The sequence below is a fragment of the Polyergus mexicanus genome, unplaced genomic scaffold (assembly GCF_030449975.1).
Source record: "Polyergus mexicanus isolate NDT 795.1 unplaced genomic scaffold, iyPolMexi1.0 SCAF_12, whole genome shotgun sequence".
Lineage (NCBI taxonomy): Eukaryota > Metazoa > Arthropoda > Insecta > Hymenoptera > Formicidae > Polyergus > Polyergus mexicanus.
In genome coordinates this window covers 362,997-385,051 of record NW_027223332.1, presented here as the reverse complement: position 1 = coordinate 385,051, position 22,055 = coordinate 362,997, and the positions used below count along the sequence as shown (strand labels likewise).

Genomic DNA, 22,055 nt, shown 5'->3' with positions numbered 1-22,055 from the left:
GCAGGCGCGTTGATATCATCGAGAGAAGTGATCGTCCTCGAGCCCAATATTATCTTTCCTTCGCAATTGCCTTCCGCGGTCTCGATCTCATAGCGCCAAGACCGCGGGCGCGTTAACTTAATCTTAATTATGTTATTATATTGATGAAACATGATTGCTCCTTTTACGTTCATCGTATACGCATTAAATGTAAGACAATTAATTAATTAATGATAGTCCTTATACTCTTCGCGTACTCGGCAGTTTCCATTGAGTTGGATCAAACGTCAGAGCGATCGAGCATGGTGTGCATGCCGCGCACATACAGTTCGATCAAGTCGATGAAAAGTGCTCACACATTCGTTATCGTGTTATACTCGAAACGCTTGTTGTCTACGAAGTGACGCGAGAAAATCTTGCACATCTTCGCCCATGAAGAATAATGACTTAGGATCTATTCCAGCAAGTATCCGCATTTTACACCAGAGACAACTTGATCTCTTTTCGCATTCGACGTCTCTAGTCGGAGACCGCTTCTCGCAAGCGAGGCGAAGAATTGTCAGATTTTTCTTGCGTCACTCCATATATACGCTCATACATATATACGTTGTTGAAATTACATCGCTAAAGCGTTGCGCGGAGCGACCGCACGCGCACGTTTGCGCCTCGAGTGCGTTCACGCACGCATTGGCGCGGTGCGCGCGTTCGCGCGCGCAACACCACGTTTGAGAAATTGCGTTCGTACAAAAATATCGTTCGAACATGTATAAAATTGGCTCTACCCTCTCACCACAAGCAGGTTGGATATACTACTGCAGCGTTAGCGCAAAAATTCTTAAACGTAAATCCATATAATTCAAGGGTTATCTTTCAAAAAAGTAAAAATGACAAAAGATAAAATCGCGTTATGCATGTCTTATCCTACGTACGCGTAGGGCACCTTCGTTCGCATGTTTATCATCGTATATGTATACGTTTGTATATATTTATATTTATATATTTACTTGTATTTATATACTTATATCAAGCGAGTCACGCATAGAAGCAGCAGTGAAGCGGAAAGAAAGTTATGGAGCAAGTCGCATCCGCGACTAAGAACGATACGAACATCGGCGTACTCGTTTACATCCGTAATGCGAAAGTAATTAAACCGCACTTCGCGGAAATATACCGGAAAAACGCCGATCGCGCTTGTGTTTTCTGCATTTCAATCATTGCCTCGCGTGCTTCGCGGAATCAATGGTGCTTGATTTAAGGGTCGAAATTCCATTTGATTCGGTGTCGACGCTCCAACGATCTCGCGCAATGCAGCAAAGCCTAGCAATATCCACGGCAATTAGATCCGATAATTAAAGCATGCATTGGAATTTTGGATGGACAAAACATACGCGCAATTTCTGCCATTGCGCATCCTTTTTCGTTCAATTTTGGCTATTGTCGTTGCGTTAGCGACCGCTAAACGTTAATAGTGAGTTACGCGTGCGGCAAACGTTACACGTGGTTATTAGTTATTAGATATGATTAGATGACAAATTTTGCGAATCGTAAATTGATTCTTTATACGATTATTTCAGCATTTAACAGATCGAGTTCTTATTAGATAACATTATCGCGCGAAAGATAAAATTTTGTTGCGAGCAAGCACATGATGATTGTTTGCGTACATAACGGTTTCGATGCGATGAATAATAAAAGCAAAGTCTGAAGTACACGAATCTTCGCCATCCCATAAGTAAACGTCAAACATCAGAACAATCCAAAGTTCGGTTAACCGTAATGCAAACACTTCAGAACGATTGGAAGCTTTCATTTCGTCTCTCTCATGCCCCGTGTTTGTCTTAACGAGTGTATTTTAATCCTCAAGTTCCTCAATTAATCCGATCTCTCTGAGTCCGTCTTGTGTGCCTTGGTGAAATCGATAAGGTGCCACTGGCACAGTTATTCGATTTGTATTTCCCTTTTTTATAATGCATTACACGCACTAATTCGATGCTAATTTTTATTCCGCTTTACATACTTTAAAGAAAGATAAAATTTGAATCTCGATATGGCAAAATTAATCAGTTATTTCAATTATTTTTATAAAATACAAATTAAAACATAAATTAGTAATCTGTATCTCGTATACCATTTGATTATTAATTTTGAGAAATATTTTATATCGTGTACAAACTGATAATTTTTTTTTTTTTTTTTTTTTTTTTTCCTCAACTTGCCGCAAAAGTAACGCGAATTTGATAAATACATTTTATTTGCGGTTTATACAGAAAATGTACAATAACTGTTACGAACTGGATTTTTCTGCGTTTGACATTATCGATGCGGCCATTGTCCTTTAGAATTTTCTCTCAAGATATCCAGCGATGAAATGGCGGACCAATAGAGCGCATTATTCTATTGCTTACCAGTGCGTAATCACAGTACGAAGAAAATTCTTTTCATTGTATATCAAGCAAATTTTTCATAGCTTCCTTCAAGTCAAGTAAGCCAATCTAGATTGATAAACTCAGGTGTTGCGATGTAAATTAACCTGGTCGCCACGGGATGATTAAAGATAAGGGATATGGCTAAGGTTAAGTCGGAAATCGAGGTTACCTGGTTCCGGTATGGAGAGATGGCTATCCTTGATGTGATTCTGTGCTCTCTCTCTCTCTCTCTCTCTCTCTCTCTCTCTCTCTCTCTCTCTCTCGTCTCCCCTTTACTCCGGAAGCTAGACTCAACCCCATCAAGTGTTACTCCCACAAGCTTAGCTTAACCCCGAGACGCCACAAGAGGCAATTAACCTTCCGCCAAACCCTTTGCGCGCGTACCTTCTATCCCTCTTCACCGAACTCACTACGTTTTGATCCTACTACCGTTTCTCGTTCCGTTTCAATCCCTTCTCCTTCTTCATCTCCGTGTTTAACTCGCCGCCCGATCTCCTCGTGCGATGTCCTTCTCTACACATCTGCATAATCATGCCCAATTCCCAATGCTAATTAGAGGCCAACACCGGTTGCCTATCCGACGTAGCGAATACACGTCGGTCTCCATCATCATGTGGAGCCACAACGTGTCGAGAGATGTCTCGCATCGCGTTACGTGAGCTCGCGAAATGAAGAGCTGGTGAAAGCGCTTTTTAAAGGCAAGACGAAACGAATAGGAAAGAGCGGCGAGGAAAGGATGGTACACGTGGGCGTAAGAAACCGACCAAACTCGCGCGCGAAATCGATTACTCTCTTCGCGGCTGAATTTTCGCACCGTTACGTTATCAACTGCTCATCGGAAGAGGTGTGGCGAGATCGCCACTTTCATCACGGAATAAAGTAAGAAATCGATTTGACCACGGCGCGAGGCGTGTGATTCTTGGTATGCCACCATCAGATACGGATTAAGTATCGACGCGATATTACGAGACGTTTCTTCTTTTCCCTTTTCTTCCTTTTCCTCTATCGTGCCCATTCAATCTGCTTCTAAGAAACGTCTCTCCTTAGACGATGTCGACTTTCGTTGAACCGGGGTATACGCACGAAGGTCGCTTAGACATTGAACGTCGCGTTAATTAAAGATTGCCGGTATGGATCGCAATTACAGTCTTGCTCCTTCCACGAAATAATCGGCCGAACCAAAGACAGAACGACGAGATTGATGATACATTCGATACGATTCGTTACGCCGCGACCTTGGCTAGGAATACCGAACGGCAAACACTGATATTTGTGCCTCAATAAACGACAGATAGCAAGTAATCAAGCGCAATTGTGCTAATTATTTCGTTTGGTAATTCCACCGGCATTATTAGCACGTGTGCATATGCGAATGTACGTATATAATTGCGTTGCTCCACCCGGGAAGATGAGCGTAGAAACAACTTCAATTAAGTGATATAATGATATCGATTCCCTTATGCTACCAGCTGCGTCGAAATGAAGTTTGAATAGAAAAAGAATATGCGTATGTAATAGTATCTAAAATAAAGATATGGTATATGGATACAAAAACATTCGTACAAATGAGCAGCGAACATTTTCTTGTTTCTGATCGAGACGATCAGTTTCTCTACTTGAACAGACTTCGTGATTCGCTCATTTCTAACCAAATCTAATTAGGATTAGTAGAACGCTTCTGCAAAGCTTCCACCCGACTACAAGGTAAGCGTGGGCGGTAAAGGGCATACTTCACTAAAAGCTACATATATTGGCTTCAACGCGGCAGATTCGTAAAAGTGTGATATACATATATGATATATATAGCAAAGTAGAGTCTTCGTCCGAATTGCGGAGAAAAATTTAAAGTGAGTCGTGAAAATTCGTGATTATCTGCTGATCGCTTTCGAGAACCGTGACACGCGCGCGCGAATCTCCCAGGGACTTGAATTTAAAAAACTCACGTTCACGTGCGAAGAGTCAGCCCAAGATTCGTAATAACGATTTTTACGCAGGAAGACGAGATTGACGAATGATATCGGATGGAAGGAAAAATCATTCAGAAACGACGTCCGGAGTATCCGGTATCGTATAACTTACAAAGACTGTCGGTGCGCCCCGGCATGGAATGCATTCCGGGCACAGATACAGATACCGAGAGCGCTTCCTGATGCTTCAGCATCTGTCGGCGTCGCTGCCAGGTAAAAGTCCACGCCGCTATGATGGCAATCTGGGCGACAAGGAAGACCGTGCCGGCAATGATGGCCTCGCCCAGGTTGATGCACATGCCCATCGTCGATGATATGTCTTCGCTTTCGATGAAAACGGTGTCCCTCGTCGCGGAGGCATTCGATAACTTACCGTCACGCTCGAAGCCGAACTTGTCCGTGATCTGAATAGACTGCACCAAAAGGAGATCCTCGCGGCTCTGGGAAACGGCGGCAGTGGAACGGCGGCGGCGGCGGCGTCTGCCGAAGGAGATCACCGAGCGTAATTCACCAGTCGTCTCCTCCTCATCGCACTGCACAGGCTCACAGGCCGGCATACACGGAGTGACCAGAGCGCGGAATTGCACCACTTCCGAACTCGGGAACTTGAAGGCATCGAAATGCGATAGCAGTATCTGTAATGGAAGCACAGAGAAAAAAAAGATGATAAGAATTTACTTAGAGTAAAATTTATATGAATGAAAAAATAATTATATTTATATGCATACATCGAGACCAAGGTATTATATAGATCACAAGCTTCAATAGCGAAGCCATCGAAGATGTTTTATAATTTTATGAATACGAGAGATCACACAATTAAACATACAATTAAACGCACACAATTAAGAAAAAAAAAAAAAAAAATACAGTGATACGGGATACAAATTTATGTTTCAGATTATTTAAATTAATTGAACTCAGCCACACAGTTTCGGTAAATGAATTTAATTATGAAAAACCTTTTTTAAGAGATCTAAAGTTTTTATATAAATGAATTAAATTCTCTCAGCTATCAGTAATAATGATCCCTAAATGAACTTCATAATTTTCGCTTCTAATTTTTGGCGTACAGCGCAGTGAATACATTTCACAGGAGCAGAAGAATTCGATACGTGAAATGTAATAAAACGAACTTCCTCGTACCCTATCGGGGTCTCTTTCGACGAATTGCAAGTCACGTAACCAATTGTTTCACGCCGTTACCTGTCGTTCGGATAATACATAAACACCTGTGCCGAATGGCTATTCGGAACGCAACGCTTTCGCCTTTCGAGGGGGAGTGAGGAGAGTAGGGGGGGGGGGACGCTTTTACCGAGCTCGCATACCGTTAGCAAACTACAGCGCTGATATTATGAGATTTGCGGCACGTCTCCTCCTCGTCACTCCTTCTCTTTCGCCGCTTTTTATTATCTTGGTAGCTGCGTGTACAATTTTGCGCGGTTTTTTGATTGCGCGAAAGAAACAAATTAAAGTGCCATCAAGTGCCTATGTTAATTGAGAGGTGTTTGCGTCGGAGATTTCGAAATGTCAGATTTTTTCCTAACTTTTTTTTGACGAAGTTAGGAACTGCCCAACAATAACAAACGTAATCAACGCACGAGTATCTTCCTTTTTTCCTCTTTTTTTTTTATTTCGCACACTCGTAATTCATACGCCGTCGACTCGACTAAGCTGTGCCGTATTAATTTTGAAATTCCGACATGGACGCGGTCGTTCGATTACAGGATTCAGCGTGGATGCGGAATAATCTTATCCATATATGTCGCTCTTATATAAATTTTCAACTGTATCCCAAAGTCACGAACGACGTAATTTCACTCATGACGCGTCATAAACATGGACAATGTAAGGGGAAAAAAAAAAAAAAACAACAAGCTTTTACAAAAGAAGGATTATATATATACAAATTGCGGATGTGTATCAGGGATATCGCGTAACTCGATGGGCGTTGGCCGTCACACGCAATATACGTAAGAGATGATTGCTTCAAACTGGTTTTTCGCGACAGCTGCGTCGAATTTTTTTGTTCTTTATTAGGTAAGGCCATGTAACGGCAATTACACAGGATTATGACATGAAAAACAGCCCAAGTACCCGCTTTTACGCGCGCCATTATATTCGCTCTGGTAAATGGTGCGACATTGCTGCAATTCCTATTTTCTCGCGACAAGCGGACCTATCCGTTAAAATCTTTTTTTCATTCGTGTACATTCTATTACAGTTATACATTAGGCGAAAAAAAATTTTTTGTCGCTTCTTGATAGCTGCGATAGCTGGTATTGATCTCTACACGTATCGAAGAAGTTTATATTATTATCCGTAGTCTTTCTTCTGTAAAACGAACATATATAATAATCACTCTTGTTTGCTCGTTAGACTTGTCGTCCGCGAAATAAGCTCGCGAGGATCGCTTCACCGAGAAACACCGGACGTAATATATTCATAGCGGCCGCCGTTGGATGTACGTAACGCGCATCATTGATTTCTCTTCATTCGGATCATTTATAAGATCGCGTTGTCAAGCCCCCCCGATGCGTTCCTCCCAATCCATTCCCCTCTTGAAACTGTGAAAGGCCTGGGGTAGGCAGGGTTAGCGCCACGCTTTTTACGTACACGTTGAAAACTGGTTTCTGCGGCGCATCGTATTTACACACCGAGCGCGTATATTATCGGCGGGAAGTAAGACATTAAAATATGCTTCGTTCCACGTACAGCTTCATTTAACCGTTTCTTTGCCTGCGTTGCGCGTCTAGTGGAACGAGCGGAACTTTATTAACCCAACGTCATTCCGCGCAGAAAGAGAGTAGCGGAAGGTCCATTCTCCGCGGGAGAAAAGCGAGAGCGAGCGGCTGCATCCGAAGCGGAGAGAAGAAGAGCGTAAAAGCGGATCGAAGAGGAAGACGGAAGGGAATAGAAAAGCCCGGGGACGCGAATCCGCGAGGGAGAAAAAGAGAGAAATACGTAGCTAGACGCCGGGAAAAGAAACACGGGTTGTATCCGCGGCATCTGGTACGCGCCGACGATAAGTCTCCTTCAGTGGGAACGATGTCGGCGATGAGAAAGGACGAGGAAGAAAGGACGGCAAGAGGGGTAGGGGGAGGGGATCCGTCATAAATGTACCGCGGCAGATCAGTCAGATCGTAAGGATCGCGCCCGCGCTTTTACGGCGCGGCTCAACCTGATCCTCCTGTCTGCTTTATAAGTCGGCCGCGGGCTCTCTTCTCTCCCTCTCCCTCCCCCTCACCCTTTCTTCATCTTCCTCATTCTTCCGGTTAGTCCTAACATACGTAGATACGCGCTTCCGTACGAGCTTACGTACACAGATGTGTGGCGTATGGCGGTTGAGAAATGTTTCCAATTTCATTCAAACCAGTTGTGAAATGGAAGAGAGCCTCGTAGCGCGGCCCGGTTACGTGACGGACATACCGGAAAACCGAACTTTTGGCAAATACTGGTTAGAGACGGGACGCAATGCCGCGGCACCCTATGGAGCTACCGCTTCGCGCGCTTCCTCCGACAACAATCATTTCTCTTTTCGCGCGTTTTCTCTCGATCTAGGATTAATAAAATCCAACGGCGATGTACCGGTCTTATTCTTCGCGACGCGTTTATCGCAGGATTTTTTACATTTATGCACAATTACTTTCCATTTATATAGAAATTCATATTAACAATTACATTCTGTATATATATATATATATAAAAGTATATATGTGTGAAGATTTTTTTTGTATTAATAGAATAGAAATTCACAGAAAGAGCTTATGATTTTATATCTTTGACCATTAAACAGTTGGATTCGCACATAATACGTTACACGATAGAATTTATATAGAGATAAATATATTTTACGAATAAATCGGATCAAAGTTTATGATTTGTCTTAGGTTTAGAAAATTTATTTAATAAGACCGAGACATTAGATTTTATACATTGTCATTAGAAAATAACATCATTCCATATTTAACTTTCTAATTTGTGCCTGACAGTTTTCAATGCATTAAATTAATTTACGTGTATTCCGAAGAATTGTACATTAATCAAGATATTAATTGTTAGATAATTTATTATTGTAATGGTAACCGATACATCATAAATATTTTTATCAATTTCAAACTAACATTACCTAGTGTTCTTGGTAATAATTAATTACTAGAGTCATTTATTATTATAGCTCGTAACCGCTACTACGAAAGAAGAAGGCCTTTCAGCTTCCCAGATATTAAGAAAGACAAAGAATCAACAAGTAACTTCCTCTGTTATCGATATATCTCGGGTCAAACGATGCCCTTCGTTTACCAAGAATCAACGTTGCGAGCATTTATTACCAAATCTATAATGACGATATACTATCGTAAAAGACGGAGATTATTGATAGCTGATAACGCGGCTGATATATCAAAGTTATCTCAGACACTTTATCACTCAGGCTGGTCGACAGGTAAGATAATATACGGCGGGGGGATTACATGTTGATGCAATTTCTTCAAATTACGTTACGCTTCTGCAGATTAAAATTGATCGATACGCCCGCTCCTTTTCCTATTTGATTAAACGAGAGAGAGAGAGAGAGGGGGGGAAATAAAAATTAAATATAACTTTTCTCACATTCTTGTTCGCTCGACAAAATTCAGCAAGAGATTAGCAGCATCGAGATCTCTAGTTTCGTATCTGACGCTCGACAGGAAACGGGGTTAGCTCTCGCGATCAGCTGCGGTCAGGAAACGAGATCGAGCAACGTGGTGTGCACGTTCGAAACCGGAAAAGGGCGCCGCACGACGCTTGATGGAGAAACGGGCTCGGTGATATATCTTGATGCTTGGCGTCTTACGTATATATACCCCAGTATATAAATTTACTCTTTGTTTCTAACCACGACTGTTATTACTTTCTAATAAAGCGATATCGCTCCGTATAGCGCGGACCATGTTCGCGCGAGCAAATGATGTGGAACGACGAGTTAACGAGGCCCGTATGCCTCTTATTGCTCCACCTTCGCTCCAATGCTCGTTCTTACCTGCCACTATCGTAACGATCCGTTTGTTTTACTCGTCGACACACGAAGCATCATCCGCGCGGTCCACGGATGGCACAGCTGGTCGAATGCTGCGCGCTCCTCGAACACAATGTAGCTAAAGAAAACCCCTTGTTCCGCGTTACTTGTCTCTCGATGCAAAAGAAAATGTAATTGGAAAAGCCGGACAGAATGCAAGAACGAATACTCGAATTATCGGGAAACATTTTTGCAGGTTTATTAATGCGCTCCAGCGCATCGCGGGATCGTATCTCTCGCTCTGGCGCGCGCGCGCGCACGCGCACGCACCTGACGTTATATCGTACAAGTCATGGTGCAAAATATACGAGCGGTATGTGTGTAATTGGTCTATCGAGGTCATATACGTGGCAATTGCCTACCTATTAACCGCGTAAGAAGAATTATTGTACTTCCGCTCTAATGCGTTTTCGCTCTAGCTCACCCACGATACTTTACGCTTTACGCGTTGCGAAGAAAGGAGAGAGGATTAAACTATTTTTTCGTACGATCTAATGGGATCGCAAAGTCAATTCCCGTGTTACCTTATGCGGAAAACGCGGAAGTAATAATCACAGTTCTACGAACTCGGTCGTTTTCAACACATACTGGTACGTTCCATTATTTAATGATCCATCTTCATATATTTGAATGGAAGAACGTCCGTTCTCAATCATGTAAATATATACGCGCGTCATCTGCGAATATTTTTCTTTTTCCTTTCCTTCCTTTTCTCTTTCTAATCTCGTATAAGGCGCGGATTTCGCGAGAATTTACGCGACAAAAATATATTCAACTATTTAAACGTATTCATTATACGTGTAAATATAACTTTTATAAGTTATATTTATGGCAATGTCCGTCAAATAATTGATGAAAATTGAAATAATACGAAGGATACGGATGATGATCGAACGAATCCCGCTCTTAAGCTCGAACTCAGCACCGAGAGTGATCTTACGCTCCCTATTATGGAACACGCGAAAGTAATGATCGCTGCCAGACGAATGTGCCCGCGTGCCAAGTATGTCACGGCACGTCATCGTCAAGACGGCGGCGCATCATCGACGCGACCTATTACAGTTCGGGCAAATTGCTTTCCATCATAAAATCCGTCCGAATGATTGATTAGCACGAAGTCAGATCGCTCGGTTGACTCGTGCTCGCTTCCATCTCTCGTCTTTTTCCCATCCAGCCGCGCGTATTTCGAGGAGTAAACGCACGTGGCGCGTTCCCAAGGTGTTGACAAGCCTTATCGGCGTCAATCATCTTGATCGTCTCAAGACCTTGTCGTTTTCAGCTGTCATACGATCGTCAAATTAATATCAGTATTTATCAGTATATATATTATAACGATGCCGCCACGAAGTAGCCACGCGTATATATAATATCATATCTGCCCGCGGTTTTATAAAATGATAGTTTTTGCTCTCGCAGTTCTTCCTTTATTGCACTTCGCATCCGCTTACAGCTGCGACGCGCGAGATGATCGAGTATCAAGACGTTCTTGTTAGAACGGTGCCAAGAGGGACATTTAGCGCAAGTGTGCCGACTACATTTATTTCGTTGAGAATAGTATCTCATTGCTAGCAGCGCTATGTTTAACGAAAGTAAAATCTTATCCGTTTCTATCGTTCGACGATTAACTATTTTTTGATTTCGTATTTATTGTTTCTTTCGTATGGGCCGTTTAATCAAGTTGGATCTGATTTTTAAAAATGACGTTTATCTCAGAATTATGCAATGTATTGAGACTTACCTTGCCAGTAGTGGCCGATTTGTAAAGTGGTCCCATGATGACGTGATCGGTAGGGCAGCCATCGGAATCGATTAGGATGATTTCGCTGGAGTCGACACCGTCCATGGCGACTAACTCACGAACGAAAATCTCGTACGGGCTGTTAGGATCGAGGATCTCGAATTTGAGCGCCAGAGGGTCGCCGACTTCGGCCGACGGGATACCCTCGTTTCCGCTGCGATCGGTAATCTTCATGGCGACATTCGGTGAGTCGACGATCACCTCCTCCGACAACGCGGGCGTGATATCGCCGTGTACGCCGAGATCGACTTCGTTAGACACGGTCTTGTTAGTGAGGTCGTACTGACAGGTCACGGCCAGTCCGAGATCAGAACTGGTGACGATAGTGTCGTGATGTTGAATAACCACGTCGTTCAAGTACCGGCCGAGACCCTGCTGCCTTATGTTACATTCGAGATCGTCGTATGCCATGCGCAGCTCAAAATCGAGCGCACCCTTGACATCCTGCACGCACGAGTTGGGCGAACCTTTTGCGTATACCTTGCCGTAGAATAGCTTGCTCGTTTGAATTCTGGTCACCATATCGCCGGCGCGGCAATCGATGGTCACGTTGTAGCAGGAGCTCAGTTCGTACGTGGACGCCTCCGGTACATCGAGATACGGTTCCTGAAATTATCGTTTATTTTTTTAACCGTTACTCATTGCTCGCGCCGAGTATCGTTTGACGTAAATCGCGCATTAATGCTATTTGTCGTATTAATTTAAAAGAATTATAGCGGGCGCGATAGTGATAAATTTCAAAGTACGCGAAGCATGCGGATGTTTCGCAATTAAACTTCACGAAGCTACTCCATGATTTATTGATCACTCTTCTATTTTGTTCGCTTTACGTGGTTGGGAGATTTTGATAGCTTGCATCGGGCTTACACAAAAATTCCCAGAGAATTTATGACGAAAATCGAACAGCGGACCAAAAGGGTGCATCGAAATTCCACGCACTGTATTGATCTTCAATGATATAGCACGCATAGCAATTAATATGTTACAGTATTCTCCAAAAAAACATAAATTAAAAAGCGTATAATATCTGTAATTTTATACAGAAAATTTTGTCAATGGTATTTTTAATTTTTTTTTAATTTGTTGCGTCTCCATCTAACAGAAACTATGTTATTTTGTATCTTATCAAATTGATTCCCACATTTCTAATGCAATATGTGACGCAAAATGATAATTTATTTGTACAAACAATTAACCATACTCTTTATTCTCAACATCTAAAGCATCGCATTTCCATTAATCTGATATATCAAAAACCAATAATTATCAATCGCAGAATGATATACGTATACGTGCATTTTCATTTATGTCGCGCAAAATGATAATCCGCTCTGATTCACGTGCATGTCACTTGACAAAGAATTATCCGAAATCGCTTTACATAACGCTATTTATCGCTTTCCGTTCGAAGCTCTCGATGGTCCTCTTCGACGAAACAAATTAATCAAATATTGCGCTGATAAATACTCTTGACAGTTCGTACTATTTCTGCAGTTACTAATTTGTACATTTGTGGAGATGTACCGCCGTGATGCTTGCATAACCGCCCATGGAAACAGTCACGGTTTCTATGCGCATGCCGATCATCCTGCCATTATATACAATATATATTATTTGCTTCTCTCCGAACGAATAATCGATTATGAAATCCCATATGGCCAATAAACTATTCATATTGTGACGTCGATGCGATATTTCAATTTACTCGATATTATTTAAATACCTCATTACAACAATTACTCGCTTATGCAGAATTGATTAATGCTTGTATTACCACTTGTTCCCGTATAAAGCGCGGATAATCGAATTCCCAATGAATCGGTGGTCGCTAAATCTTTCTTTTGATTTTCTCTCGAAATACTGAACACGATTCGGACGAATTCGAGTGTTATTCGAGAGTTCGATAGGGAAAGCGTCTGCGATGGAAACTCGATTTTCCGCGAATGCCCCCTCGGCGAATTGTTCAACCTGGTTTGCGTGTGTGCGACGTAATCGCATTTATAGAAAATCCCCACTGGCCTTTTCAAGAATCCGCTCTGCGATGCGATGAGCGAAACGATGCAGCGGTCGCAGAGCTGCTCGTGGGATTCTATTTTAAACACTCCCGATAAATTAAATCACATAAAGCGCTCACGAGCAAATAAAATTGGAACATGACAATGTCTATTTCTCTCGCGTAGCAAGAACTTTATTATTGATTCGCCAAAGTTGTTGTTTTTTTTTTGTTTTTTGTTTTTTTTTCCATTTTATTATTGTCCGTTTGTTAGTATATATCACAGAATTTGCGTAATATTTTTATGAAATTCGCAAAATATGAAATTTTTCTTACCTGAATATCGGAGAGAGTGGCACGGGTATGATGGCTAAGACGGCAGACCATGTCACCAGTATCACCATAATCGTAAGAATGGCAACGGAATGGCGAATTTAGGCACAATTCCCGGCATTCATCGGATGTGCCGACATCCTGATAAACAGAGTCCACGGTCTTTAGTATTCGGCCGGTTAGCTTCTTAAATTCGCAAAGTTTCACTGGCTCTTCCACGCAATGGTTTTCCAAATAATCCACTCCCTTCGCTGCCTGGAAGGCATTTGAACCGGCAACCGTCAACCTATCCATATCCGATAGTTCGCATTGCTTAGTGGCGTTGACATAATTGGCAGATCTGAAATCCAGAAGAAAATTCTCATAAACGTATATTTGCCGTAAAGCTAATAACGAGTTACGTTAGCTTCTTATCTATGATTTGCACAGAAGATAAGTTCGTCGATAAATTATCACGAGAAACGATTAGATATAATTTTGCCGTTATGATTCATATCTTTCATCATTTCTGGAACTTTTATCAATTTCCAAAACTGATAAAAGATCCATATTGACCATAGGTCGTGTAATGCAAATAGTAATAATATTTTATCTCGCACCAATAATTTTGTATATTTTTATCATATTATTTTTATTGATAAAATGTAAAAATAAATATTATCTTTTAAAAATAGTTGAACGAATTTTCAAATATAAACTATCTCAACAAATATTATAACAGTCTTCTACACACGTATATATATATATATATATATATATATGTGTGTCACTTCTAAACAGAAAATTGAATGCGCACGGTATATTCAGAAGTCAAAAATGAAAGAGAGAAATGCAATCCATTTTATTTGTCACGAACAGCGTTACTCGTCTCAGTATGTAAAAACATGAGAGGACGCACGTGCTGTCTCCGTATAATCATCATACCCATGTTAATCTCGGACGGTAAGTTTAAAGAAAACACCTACGCATGAGCAAATCCGAGCGCGCATCCGGGTTTCGTTTTCAAAGTGGCAGCGGAGATGCGACGGCAGAAAGTCTGTCCGCTGGAATAATTGCTTTCCGCCACACTTTACGGCGCCGTAATAATGCGTGGTTAATGATAGTAAACGGAACTAAGCAAGGAACAATTAAGAAGATGCTAATTTATTAACGCTCCTTTGGGGATGAGAAGAGGAGAGGGAAAAAGAGAATGTCGTACGTTCGGTCCATTCTTATTTCTCTCTTTCACGCGTACCACGTGCATTGCATAGATATTGCGCATTCGGCGCAAATCGAAAGAAAGATACATTACGATATGCCAATATTTCTAAAATTTTAACGATGAAAATAATTTACAAATTTGTGTAACCATTTTTTGACAAATTGAACATCCATTCATTCATCCTTATCATTATAGATCATTGAAATGATGAAACGATGCATTAACGTTTTAAACGCCATATGAACACGATGTGATAATATGTATGAGCGATCGACACTCGAATTTCCTATTTATTATAATTGAAATTTCCTGTTTATTGAAATTCCTTTAATTTAATTTAATTATATGATACGTGAATGTTCCGATAATATATTCTGATTAAGTTGTAACAATAATAAATTGATTTTCGAAACATAAAAATCCACGAGAAAAATCTTAATCTAAGAAAAATCCATATTGAAAAAATATCGGAAAAATTATTCACGATTACAAAAATATTTCTCTCAGGCGTATAATGCGAATAGCAATAATATTTCATCTTGTCCCAATGAAAGAAAAATATTTTTTTTTATCGTGAATAACTTCTAACGATCAATATAGATTTTTTTTTCAGTTTCGGAAATCGATAGTAGTATCGGAAATGATGGAAGATTTGAAATATGAGACGGCAGAATTATTTGTGGTTAAACAAATATTTATCTCGAACCTGCATTGCGTACATATATGTACTGGTCACTATAGAATTGTTCTGTAAACATTTATATTGCAACTTTATACATATATCGGTGGGAAATGATAGTATTTTATTCATACGTTGTATAGAACAGTCAGCAACATATTTTTTGTTATATTTTTATTGAATCTTTCCCTATATTCATTCTATGATATTCCTGTATATGATTATGTTCAGTATATTTTGGTATATTTCATACCGATAGTTTGCTTTACGGCTTAATTAAAACGGAATATTTCGTATTGACAATTGCTTTATGACCAATACAAACGCAGCATATATATATATATATATATATATATATATGTACCGTTTACAAAAATTAAATTTTAGAAAATTATACAATGACTGCAGTAAATCCAATCTCTCGTAATCTAACTAATTTTCTCGAAGTAAATGATTACTCTTTCGAACAACCGAGAATTTTCCACTATGATTACTTATAATCTGTTTTCTCGGGTCTGCAATTTTGTAAATCGATATAGGGAAACGAGAAGATATTAGGGGTAAAGGCGTAGAACGCGCTGTCCATTAGAACATGCGCGGTCGCATTCTTGTCGCAACCGCAACTTCCTCTACCATATTCGCGTCCGCTTGATGTAGCGCGCGTAAACGCGTGTTCAACATACGCAATATACTTTCGAGACAAGAATCCAGGAAAATTGCGGCTCCGATTCTTTTGTATCTCGAGATCACGTCTTCACCTCTGGCCGCTCTATAATCCGGGATTACGTATTCCCCGCATCGAATATTTCCCAGATAATACGGAATACTTTTCGGCTTGGCCGAAACATTGAAATCATTACCGTCTTTTCTCCCTTCCGAACAAAAAAAATTGGAAGGACTAAGCAAAGACGAAAATCGCAGACAAGACTTTCGTGGCATTCTCAGTTGCTCAACCGGCATCATCATCGAATCAAAGTTTGTCTTCCGACTGGTATCCGGACCGGTGATGGGGTGGAAGCCGCTCCCGCGGGGCTTTAGCAGGGAAGAGTGAGGCCGCCAAAATTTATTCCACGTCGCTCCATCGATTTTGGATTATATTGCCTTAAGACCTGAATAATATTCATGGGTGCCACGTTATGATTTCAATATTCCTGGCACTCCGTCGTGCGGAGGCGAAGTCGAAAAATCACCGCGATCTTATGCGGTCGGGCGCGATAAACCCCGGGACTCGATCGAGAAATATAATCGAATCGGTAGCGGCCGTCTGTAGCTCCCCCGCGATTATCAATGTGCCTCTCGTCCTTACATATTCCGTCCCGTCTACGTTGCCATTTCGCGAATCGATAGCCATCGATGGGATGGAGGAGGGGAAGGGAGCTACCGCCGTGAACAGAGCGCGATTCCGCGACAATAGTCCGCAGTAAAAACGGCGACGCGAAATGGAATGAATGGGTCGCGAAAAACGCGTCCCCACAGCTTTGTTTCATGGCGCTGGTGCATCAAATATATGTATATACGAATGAATATTTGCTCGTTAAATCAACAAATTTTGGTCCAATTGTTGGTCCATGATTCAAATACAATAATTGTCCGATTCTGTATGCTGCCTCCCCTCCTATCCTTCATCCTTTCTCCGGCGCAATCGTTTATTACGTCGTTTATTATTCATTTTACACGCAAATACGGACAATCGCTTTTATTCGAAAAATTATTTTTAGCCTATTCACTGATCATGTCCGTACTGTCCGAAGGATTTGTGCTTCGCTGATGAAGATATCGAATTTGCATTGGATACGGCATCTCATTATCGTTGACGTGCAAAAACTATTTAAAAAGTTTGAAACCGCGTTACCGCAATGTTGGAAAAGCTGTAGTGACGCTACTGAGTTGAAAATATATCGGATATTGTAATAAAAACACATTGAAATTGTAGCTAACGAGTTGCCGTAAGTTGCAACAAAGCCGCAGTGTCGCTAACAATGATGGAGTACGTCAATCATTCTTACAAAACTAAAAGTCGCGATATACCTCACAGTTTTTCCAGGCATAATTCATACAGTTTATCACGAATTATTAATTATACGAAGAAAATAACTATATATGATTGACGAAAAAGAATGATGATTATCCACTGAACCGTTTTGATAAAAAAATAATCGTGATAAAGTGCTTTAAATTTCTATGACATTTTTATATCACTTTATACAATGAAAATGTTGCGTTGTAAAATGTTTTTGTCTACCGTGCTGACAGGTTGACATTGTAACGATCATGGTACGTTAATTTATAGTATAACGAGATTTATTACATTGCTTGCACGATGAATAACGAACGTACCACGCATATATAGAAAAAATAAAAAAATTTATACAATTATAAATTTAATTAATCTTTTTTTTTTTCACAAATTAGAAAAACAAAGTGAAAGCAAGTTAGAATATTTTTAATGTTGTGTAGTATCTTATTGTTGGTTCACGTATCAATTCTATAACTTTATAACGAATACTTTAGGGATAACTCTACGTTTGAGGCAACCTAAGAGAGATCTTTTCTCGTATAAAATATTTTATTTGTCGTCAAGCTAATTTTCTTCATGGCATTATCGTCGAGACGTTCTCTACTTAGGAAAAAAACGCGAGGAGATACAGCGACTAAAGGCCCGGCCTCTCGAAATTTATTTCGGACAGGCGATTCGGGTATCTTACATGGTAAATTAATAGATGAAAGGGTAAAGGCACAGTTTACACAATGTGTTTCGTACTCGTATCTCCTTGCATGTCTATCGTTTCCCTAACTAAATTTATTTGTTAGCAAGAATTCGATTGAATTCTTTTTCACAATATATGCTAAATATTCGGATTAATTTACATCTCATGGATCGTTTTCATTTTTACATATATTGTAGAGGGAACTTTCATAAGTATTGTAATATACGCTTTCAATTTTGTGTTTTGGCGCTCTCTTCTGGTTCCAGAGATATGCGATTTTGAAGTTTCATAGTTTTAATGCTTTTTCTCAGGTATGAAGTAACATTAGGAAAAGTGAAGTTTGTGTATATTGTATTTGTTGTAGAGCAGACGAAAAAATGTTTGTTTGCATTTACGGGATTGGTACACAATCATGTTATGAATATTTTATCAATAATATGTTTTATTTATCTCTCGCAGTTTCTTAACATCTTTTAATATACGACTACATGAATTTCTGAAGTTTGGGTTAGAGGTTATATCTTCTGGAAGTGGAGCCCCCCTTATAATGGGGCCGGGGTGGAGGGGGGGGGGGGGAGACACTGTGTCCACGCATATACTTTGCAACGCGAAGCGAGTTCCACTCCTCAATTATTGTATGGATGAGAAAGTGTATTATCTATTCTCAATTTAATTCGCGAAAAACTTTTGTTTTCAATGCATTGTAAATCAAAAGCAATTTATGCGAGATTTTTCTCATAAAAAGAAAGCTTTCTCCAAAGTGATATAAAAATCCAAGAGGATATTACGGTGAGCCTGATGTATATTGGGCATGCCTTCTTCTGTCTCACGACTAGAATTCCTGTTGCCTGTGGATGGAGCAACACGAGTTCCGACTGCGAGTCTGGCGATGTGGCACGAGACGCAGGAAAAGATATGAGAGTAAGTTGAAAGTCTATTGCGCAACGAGCAAAGCCCTTTCTGATTTTCTTTTCTTCATTCGGGACAAAAGTTACCCGGCACTCGCGTCTCGTACGACTTAGAATAAACATCGAGGGGAAACTTTAACCTTCCAGGCAGATGTTAAATGCGAAGTTAACTGCGACGGGACCACATTCCGTCCGTCTCTCCTTTCTTCGACTTGCTATCTTTTTTCCGTCCACGATATTCTCCCCTATCTCCCTGTTGTCGCTCTATCGTAATTCTCTTTCCACACTTCTACGTCTTACTATTCCGTACAAATGGCGAGACAAAAAAGACAGGCCGGATCAAACCAGGGGGGCGAAGGTATTCGAAAGATGTCAATTGCAAAAAACAATTTTTGCACATCCAAGTTTTTCGTTTGCCGATATGAGTGCTGATTTTTTGAATTCATCCAATAAATATTGATTGACAAAGAACTATGCGAAGGTACTTTTATCGCATTGTTAATGCCGATCGTGGAAAAAATATGGTTTAGATATTATCCCTATTATCATTCTTTATTCAATTCCGGTATAGACTCTTTTAATGAAAATCGATAGAATGGAATTTTTGACGTTTTTGTCAAATAAAATTTGCAATAGGACATATAATGACATGCAAGATTAAACTTTTTCTGCATACCGTTGAAGTTTATCGGGAATTCAAGAATATTTCAATTTCACGACTAATTATCAATATGTATTTAATGCTAACAATTAATGTGGAAAGTGTTGAAAGAAAAAGAGGAGATCGCGAAAGAATTGCATAAAAAGAGTTGCTACGACATCCTATGTAGCGATGAACTCTCAGTTTTTGTACATTCTAAATCGAGGCCATTGATCGCAAATCGACGATAATAACTAAATAATGAAGTTGTACAAAAACCATATGGGGGAATTTGCAATATCCGATAACAAAATGTATAATGTGTTGGACATGTCACGTTATGTACGGACGTATCTCAAGTACATCCATATACGGAGTATAAACGGCCAATAAAAGAGCAAAGCTAATTTGCATTACTTTTTTGTGTTTGCTCACTCTGCCCTAGACCGTTGACCCGTAACGTTGGGTAATCCCACTAGACTCGGATAAGCGACGATATTAATGATCGTTGCGTAAAAACCAGGCAAATTTCATGCACGCCACCGCGCCCGCATATCTGGTAACATTATTTAGCCTTGTGCTCTCTGGAATGAACTAATCAGCTTTATATTGTATATATGTATACGGAACATTGGAGGGGAAAATCCTGCGTATTATTCATAAACATATATCAACAAGATACTCGCGTCTATAGTAGCGTTTTACAACGCAAATTGTGTGAGCGATTGAAAGAAGAATCTGACGGAAAGTATTTTTATAGGACGACAGCTTTCACAAATTCTTTAATGAAATAATATAACGAAAATTGTTATTAGAAGAGCGTAATTTATGCAGAGATTGCCTTGTATTATTCTTAAGAACATATATGAAGAAAAACTGAAGAATGATATTTTTACGTCAAACAAGCTTTTATGTTCAATTAATTTACCACCTAACTATTTTGCGTTTACATTATGATTGAAGTTATTAAATGATTAATTAATAGTCATATTATCCTATTAATAATAACAGTTATCCGCGTAGAGAGATTCGTAATATCTTGATTGCAATGTAAATTGCAAGTAAATGCGATTTTCATAATGCCAAATGCTAATAGCCACACATAATTCTATAGGATTTTAACGCAGGAAAATCCATATTTCATACGATTTTAACGTATTTATCATATTTCATTTTATTCAATGCGTGACGAGGAAATGGTTAAACAAATTTATTCATCCCTCATGATTAAAATTACAGTGACGCATGTGCTAATGTCCGCCCGATGAAAGATAAGGGCTTAATGCTGCGTTACAGAATGATGGGAAAGGATACGGATAGAGAGCCACTCTGAGAGGGTGAGGGATTTCGGCGAGCATTTAGGTAGCTGCCGGCAAGCTTTGGTCCACCAACCTGTACCTCCTCGCTATTACTTGGAGATATACGTCGTCTACGCAATCCCGTGATGCATTGCGCCGTTCAGCCGCGACTGCGAGACGCCCTCTCCACGAAATTCTCTCTCTCTCTCTCTCTCTCTCTCTCTCTCTCTCTCTCTCTGTCCTCTCGCCCTCATCCCTCACCATCTCTCTCTCCATCTGCCACCCCAACCTTCCTCTCGCTTTCTCGACAAATGGCCACAATTACGTACATGTGCCAATACATAACCGACACCGTTAGCCGCGCCTCTCTCGCCATCCCTTCTTCGACAAAGTGCACCCCACCACGAGTAGTCGTTCGTTTACTTTCCGATGTTCTCGTCCGATACCGCACCTTCCCTCTCTCACGATTCACTCTGTCGTCGTTTGCCTTCCTCTTTCTCGCTTTTCTCGATCCTCGCAACCCTTTTCGTTTCTTTCCCTATCTGGTTTCCATCTCTCTCTCTCTCTCTCTTCTCTTCTTTCCTGCGCTTCTCTCTTATTCCCCGATAGTATCGCGATAGACGCGTAAGGGTGAAAGGAGAGAGAAGGTTAACCGGAACTCGCTCGTCCATGAGTTATCCACCGAAGCAAAACGAGACATCGTTTACGAGTACGTCGCCGCGCGCTTTCTCAAGCTGTCGTCGCGATCGCGCGGCTTTCACGGGATATACAGCCCCGGTTAGGGCACTGTTGGCGAGGGCGCCATTATACGAAATTAAACGGGCTGCTGGTTGTCGACGCAACAAACACAATACCAATGCACGCACGGTAATTTTTATTTTTTCTACTTCCTTCACAAAACAAGTATATTCCAGAGAGATACACATTTTTCTCTCCGTGGAACGTGTCTTAACTTTGTCAGAAAATATTATTGTAAACGATATTAAAAAGTTACTCTATTATGAGAAATTTCATTTCTCTCGACTCGATGCGAAGCGACGCAATATCTGCTGTTGATACCAGAAGGTTA

General features: G+C 40.5%; 2 protein-coding genes across 7 annotated transcripts in view; one reads left to right on the top strand and one right to left on the bottom strand.

The window, feature by feature from the left end:
* Atg16 (Autophagy-related 16) overlaps positions 1 to 22,055 on the top strand; it is a 377,667-nt gene that overhangs the window by 152,726 nt on the left and 202,886 nt on the right. The window lies entirely within an intron of this gene.
* The window catches only part of Neo (neyo), a 122,697-nt gene continuing 102,834 nt past the window's right edge, over positions 2,193 to 22,055 (bottom strand). For all 3 annotated transcript variants that reach the window (XM_070305472.1, XM_070305474.1, XM_070305473.1), the window contains exons 4-6: positions 13,556 to 13,892; positions 11,167 to 11,832; positions 2,193 to 5,007 (exon numbers count right to left, since the gene is read on the bottom strand). In XM_070305472.1, coding sequence (XP_070161573.1) covers positions 4,444 to 5,007; positions 11,167 to 11,832; positions 13,556 to 13,892 — 1,567 coding nt within the window. In that variant the 3' untranslated portion in view covers positions 2,193 to 4,443. The remainder of the gene's footprint in view (positions 5,008 to 11,166; positions 11,833 to 13,555; positions 13,893 to 22,055) is intronic.